The following is a 7,182-nucleotide window of genomic DNA, read 5'->3' on the forward strand; positions in this document are numbered from 1 at the left end:
CATTGTTACAGAAGGGTATCTTAATCTTCTTTCATTTTTAGTTATCTGCATCCATTCTTCTTTTTTTGTGTATATCAATCATTTCTTCCGTGTTATATCTACCACATAGAACGTTTGTGTTGGTTCAAAGATCACTTCAGTGAAGATGCATCTGAATAATGATGAGTCAAAAGGAGTGGGTGTAGATACTTATTATGAAACAAAAGGAAAAGGCAATTTTATAGGAAAATGTCACCTCCTTCTAACAACAATATTAACGACACAGCTACCTAATCCACAACCGAAAAACCAAAACTATTGCTATATCAAAATAAATTGCCAAATCCTTGCGTATTCCCAAACAACATGTGCACATCCCTCTAATTTTTATATACAAATCCATATTACTGGCCATCATCTTTTTCTATAATTTTAACTTACATTTTCTGTCCATGTCTCTTTATCATATTACAAACGAGGTACAATAATGACTAGGAAACCCCCTTATTTATTATGTCATCAATTGGTCCAAAACAAGTCATTACATTTTCAGTTTAGGGCGAGTGAGAAATTTGACGGGGATCATTGTCCTATATGTAGATCGCTATAAAATAAGTGGAGTTTTTATTACAAATCAGATGTGACTTTTTAGAGCGTATGAAAGCCAAGCCAAGCCAAGTAGAGGGAAAGAAGGCCAGATTCAGGAAGTGATTAATATGACCAAGGCTCCATCTTTCTGTTCCATTTTCAAGTATTTTAATCATTGCGCAATCATTTGACACCACCAGACAAAAAGATCGTCAAAGAAAGAGGAGAGAAATACAAATGAAGGACAAAAGGTTCTCTCTTTATGAGCGAGATTTATATGGGTTTTCTCTTGCTAGACTGCTACACTTTTCATTCCACTTTATTTTCACCATAGAGATTTGAATTGTCAAATTGGCAATCAACAATTCATATTTAACTATTCCTTTTTTCACATTTAAACAATATATTTCTATAAAAATATATCTATATATTGGGAGTAAAATAAATGGAAAGTGCAGTGGAGAGAAACTGTTCTTTCTTTAGCAAATGCCATTGCGTAGGGTTTTGTTTCTTTTCGGGACCCAGCATTGTCGTTATCCTGTTTTAATGAAACTGCAGAAAAAGAATGCGCCTTCAGAATGTGAAATGAACTGTTTATAACTATAATAAGCAGGCATTTGTTTTCAAAATCGTTCTATATGTCTCCTAGTCTGATACTTCAGGTCTGTCTTCAGAGAGAGAGAGATGAGCAACCTGAAATTTTGTTCATGTTCAAGCTTTATTCTTATCTTCATGCTTGGGATTCCACATCTTCTTCCCCACACACAGGGATCTAAAAGGTTATTTTCTGTCATTGACTATGGTGCAGAAGGAGATGGCCAACATAATGATACCAAGGTACGCCATGTCTTCCTTCTATAGCTTCATTAATATTTCTCGGCTCGAACATGGTTTCAGGAAAAAAAGAAGAAACAAACCTCAAGTTTTATTATCGTCATTCCTCATATGTGTAATGGTGCAGGCATTTCAAGAAGCTTGGAAAATAGCTTGCTCGTTGCATGGACGAACAGAGATTTTGTTGCCATATGGGAAAACATTTTTGGTGTATCCACTTGACATTGTGGGACCTTGTCGGTCCAGGGTCACTTTGTTGGTAAGAATTATTAAGAGAAGTGTGTGTGTGTGTAGGTGCGCACACACAATTAATTGATAACGTAGGCACGTGTCTGAGTAAGTATATTTGCATGCAGATTCTGATATAAATAGAATGAATATTTCAATTAATAATGAGATTTGAGTTTGTGATGGAGGGATGATCAGATCTTAGGATCAATAGTGGCACCAAAAGATCCAGAGCAGTGGAATGGTTTTGATCGACAGAAATGGCTTTCGTTCAGATGGCTGAATCATCTCACTGTAGATGGTGGTGGCAGTGGCACTATCAATGGAATGGGCCACAATTGGTGGTCCAGATCATGCAAGACCACCCCAAATCATGTATTCTACCTCTTACGCGACTTTTATTCACAAATTTGTTTATATCCATTTCACAAAGTAATGTTATATAATTAGAAAGATAAGAATTTGAATCTTGTCGCCCCAAAAAACAAAAAGAAGATAAACTTTTGAGTTTTTGGGTTAAACCATCAATTAACTGGCTAAGGTTTATATCCTTCTATTTCCCCCCCATAAATCACCTGACATCTACATCCGCATGTCTGTTTTAACTTGGAGTTAAATGAGCTATAGACCATTGCATAGAATAAAAGATTTACGCTTTAGCTATAGACACATCTAGACATAAGATTTTTTGTCTGAATTATGAAGGTTTTAGGATGAGTATAGGACTAAAAGTGACTTTAATGTGTTTTTGCAGGCATGTGAAGCCGCTCCAACGGTTAGAGATGGATCTTTCAGTTTCACAGATGTTAGATATGATTACTTTCTCTGCTGTTTTCATTACAGCTGAAGATAGAGCCACAATTACACTGTGCAGGCCGTCACTTTCCATAGATGCTTCCATCTCAGAGTGAAGGACCTCAAATTGCTCAATAGCCAACAAATCCACGTGGCCATCACTAGTTCAAGGAACGTCATCACATCCAATCTCCGAGTGCTAGCTCCTGCCTTTAGCCCCAACACTGATGGAATTCATATTGGTGCTTCAAAGGGTGTTGAGGTCAAGGATTGCTTAATCCAAACAGGTCACTTACTACTTCAAAATTTGAGACTTGTTTTGGTTGTTTATCCTCAAGGACTGCTTGATAAAAAGCTTATCACCACAGGGGATGATTGTATTTCCATAGTCACCAATTCCTCAAAAATCAGGATTACAAACTTATCCTGTGGTCCAGGCCATGGCATCAGGTAAGAGTAACTCTTGCTTTAATTTTAATGTTTAGATCGATGACAGTAAATAATAATAATAATTAAAATCTGAATAAAGAAATTCCAAAATTGAATTTTACTAGGCTTTTCTTCCCTTTCCAAATATATTTCCATTAGCAAGATGACATTGAGGTGTATCATGAAACATGTGGATCTATTGATGTTTGGTTGAAAAAACCATTCTTCAGTATCGGTAGCTTGGGCAAATTCAACACGTGGGAGAAGGTGCAAGATGTAACAGTGGATGGAGCTTTTCTTTACAGAACTGGTAATGGGGTAAGAATCAAGACATGGCAGGTAATCTTTAGAAGATCGTAGTGTTCTCAGCCCTCTTTTTCTCTTTTCTTTTTGTATTGAGACAAAGTTCTTTGAACGTTTAGCATTGATTCATCAATAATGACACAAAATGTGGTATTGAAGTTTTTGCTTCATGTTTGAAAGACTCAGTTTCAGTGTGTATTGATAGGGTGGTGGTGGTTTTGCCTCCGATATCACATTCAGAAATATTTTGATGGATCAAGTATCAAATCCAATAACAATAGATCAATATTACTGTGATTCCTCCATGACATGTCAGAATCAGGTACATAGGAAATTTTATTCCTCTAATCTCTGAGGAAGATGGTTCTAGTTCTAGATGTGTTAACATCAACTGTCTTTCATGAGAGAATCATGCAGAGTTCTGCTGTGAAAGTGAGGCACATATCCTTCATCAATATCAGAGGAACATCAGCTTCACATAATGCTATAAAATTTGCATGCAGTGATGCCTCTCCTTGCGAAGATTTACACCTTGAGAATATCTTTCTCGCGCCTTGCTGTGGAGGATTGGTGAGATCTTATTGTTGGGAAGCTCATGGCTTCATTCGGGGTCCTGTGATGCCTTCTGCTTGCTCCCCAGTTTGCCAGAATTTCACTGGTCCAGAAGGATGGTCGGACACAAACTTTCTTATCCATTTAATCTGAAGCATTAATACTAATCTTTTGGGGAATTTAGAGATCTTGTTGAACTGTACTTAATTAGTTTTTGAATTAACTTTCTTTCTTCTCTTTTTTGAATGCAGTCAACTTGCGAATCCTCAAATTGAAAAATACGAGCAGGTGGAAGGTAAGAATGGTATATAGCAAGGCATAACCCTTATCAATTCGGGTGTTGTTTATGGAGAGCTCAACCTCCGTACTAATAGTTGAAGTGGTTTTTCATCAATAGTCCCCCCCTCACATGTTTAAAGAATTACACTTGACTGAATGAAATAGATCAAACCTTTAGACAGATAGATTTCTGAAGGTGAAAACTCACATTTGAGGAGATTGATTCTCTCCAGTGACAATACCTTCTAAATTCATATCCATTCTCTGCTGATTCAATTGGTTTTCCTGTTCCTTGTTATGTCTCCACAGAGCAACCTGCACTGAGTAAAGTTACCGGAGCTGGATTCAACCAGACTGTAGAAGCAAATTCACCATAACTATCGTTATCATAATGTTCTTGTCTTCTTCATTCTCAGTAAATATAATAGAAGCACATCAATATGTGTTATATCCCGGGGAACTATATATACATATATGTGCGTAATTTTTATGCTTTAGTGCTTTGGCTTGTAGCCTCACAATCTCAGGCAAGTAAAAAGTTGGATGTAATAGCCATTAAAGGCCCAACAAAAAAGAGTGTGTGTGTTTGATTCACATATAGACGGCAATTCTGTTTTATTCCGCATAAGGACCTTATATGCATGCATGTAAGAAGCCAAACCTATGTCCACTTTTCTACTTTTCTACTCAACTTTCACAGGAATGTATTAGGTTGGGGATTCGGGATGAGCTTTCATAATAATCAGAATCCTCTTCCAGAAATTTCTGTGACTTTCTTTCTTCTCATGTTCTCAAAAGAACGGCTGGCACAGTGGCATTCTTTATTCTTTGCAAATATTATAGAAGCACATCAATCTGTATTATATCCTAACTGTCATGCTTTGGAATTTTAGGCTGTACCCTTGCAATCTTAGGCAAGTGAAAAGATGGATAAAGGACCATTGAAGCCTGAATAAGGAATATGTTCATATGTGTGTGTTTGGTTGACACATAGACAACAATTCTGATTCAATCAGTTTATATAACCTTCATGTGTGGACAAAAATCAGAATCACTGCTTATGGATGTGTATGCAGTCAAACCCATCAACTTTACAACTCTATTTTCACAGAAATTGGTAGTCATTTAGGATCTCTATAATGAGCTTTTATCATTATAAAGGACCCCCTTACAGAAGTTTCTGGCACTTCCCTTTACCCCCTCATTTTCTCAAAAGAAAGGCTGACGCTATACCTAATATCCTTATACAGCACATATGCTCTCACACAGAGATATGATTCTTTTTTTCTTTAGGTTAATACAATTTTCAGTCCTTCAAATTGGTCCTCATGTTGGTTTTGGTTTCTCAAATTTCAAACCGTAAGCTTGGTACCTCAAATTTCTTTTCATTTAAAATATTGGTCCCCATAATACAATAAAAATCTAGACCATTTTACCCCTAAAAGGACCAAAACTTATAGTTTGAAATTTGAGAGACTAAAACTAAATAAGGACAAATTTGAGGAACTAAAGATTATATTAACCTGTTTTCTTTTTTAAAGGTTCCAATGAAGTTAATATAAAAAACCATGTTTTGGCAGCATTCTAGTGAGTTTTAAATATGATTCTCCCAAGGCATAGATGCATTATCGTTGGTTAACTACTGTTGAATTTCACAATTTTGTTACTAATGCACTGTAAAGTATACATATACATATATGTGTGTGTAGGTTCTGTTGGGTGGGGTGTAGGACATGGAGCTAGCAAGGCACAGTGCTGGCAGGTTCACTTTAGATGGGGTTCCATATATGTTAAAGGATAGTGGATATGCTATGAACTGCCTTCTGATGCGTGAGATGGAATCTAATTCGCTTTTTACAAGGATTTTAGTATTTGTTATTCCCTATCAGTATATGGATGCCTCTGTTTTCTGTACCACACAAATAAAATCATATATATATATATATATATATATATGTATTCAAATGTGAAGCTTGTTAAATTCATGCTTCACATTCTCAACTAACGGGAGCTTTTAAATTATTTATCCCCAATTGTGTACCCATGAGGCACCATTTTATACCATAGCTTTTTGTACGCCACCAACTTTCTCAGTTTTCAGCTGCTATATACTCTTTCGGTCTTTAATATAAGACCTATTTAACTAATTTGATTAGATTAAAGAAGTTAGGTAAGTTAGTTAATTATAAAAAATATGACATGCTTTTCTTAAAACACCATAATCATCTTCTTTAATGTTCTCCTTCTCTCTTCTACTTGATTATGATTGATGGAGTATCTATAGGGATAACTTAGAGAAAATTGATAAATATGATAAATATGTCTTATATTTAGGACTAAAATCAATTCAATAATTAGATCCTATATTAAGGATCGGAAGAGGATATAATTTGTGTGTGAAAGATTCTTGAGTATAAGAAGTAAATAATTATGAATTAAGAAGTTTAATATGCATGACAACTATGTACTAGAAGGCAAAATGTAATTTATTATTTCTCGTTTTGATAGGATGTACAGGGCGGATTTAATTGAAGTAAAATATTAAAGAGTTAATACAAACTTTTGGTCCTTTAAGTTTACTATTATTTTGATTTTGATCCCTCAAGTTTCTTTTAATTTAAAATATTGGTTGCTATCATCTGATAAAAACTTGGACCATTTTGCCGTTTAAGGGACCAAAACTTATGGTTTGAAACTTGAAGGGCTAAAATCAAAATGAGGGCAAGTTTGAGGGACTAAAAATAATATTAACACAATATTAAAATAAAAATGTTCCAATTTTTTGTGTCTCCCAAACGATAGTGATTAACAGCATCATTAATTAATCATAATTAACATGATTGTTTTTTTTGCTTTTTGTCATTTTCCACGATATAACCCCCATGTGGCAATGCCACTTATTATGGGTATCACCCTTTGTCCGCATCCAACAATGCCTTAATGCAATGTGCCTATCTTCACTAACTTGCCAGATTCCTCGTTAGACTTTAATTATTTAAAATAATTGAAATTTGCATTTCCTCAATATTAATGAATTCAATTCGATGACAACCCTATAGTTGTTAGAGGAAATTTTGGGAATAGTTTTCTATGTATCCATACTTTAATTTGTGACTCTGCGCGCATAATTTGCCCAAAAAAAAGGACACTTTTGTTTGAAAATTTGTCTGGTCATTCTCGGGAGTGTTTGACTGT

The 7,182-nt window shown here is 35.2% G+C and overlaps 1 protein-coding gene across 1 annotated transcript; it reads left to right on the forward strand.

Annotated features, from left to right (window-relative positions):
* Nucleotides 1-1,247: 1,247 nt before the first annotated feature.
* On the forward strand, nt 1,248-4,625 carry LOC114739364 (probable polygalacturonase At1g80170). The gene is made up of 11 exons (XM_028927419.1): nt 1,248-1,404; nt 1,529-1,660; nt 1,828-2,004; nt 2,384-2,404; nt 2,504-2,711; nt 2,793-2,874; nt 3,084-3,192; nt 3,362-3,478; nt 3,574-3,827; nt 3,960-4,003; nt 4,297-4,625. The coding sequence occupies exons 1-11, from the start codon at nt 1,252-1,254 to the stop codon at nt 4,362-4,364; spliced, it is 1,365 nt and encodes a 454-aa protein (XP_028783252.1). The 5' UTR covers nt 1,248-1,251; the 3' UTR covers nt 4,365-4,625.
* Nucleotides 4,626-7,182: the final 2,557 nt, after the last annotated feature.

This window comes from Neltuma alba, unplaced genomic scaffold (assembly GCF_004799145.2).
Source record: "Neltuma alba isolate B1F8T4 unplaced genomic scaffold, ASM479914v2 tig00013917_pilon, whole genome shotgun sequence".
Classification (NCBI taxonomy): domain Eukaryota; kingdom Viridiplantae; phylum Streptophyta; class Magnoliopsida; order Fabales; family Fabaceae; genus Neltuma; species Neltuma alba.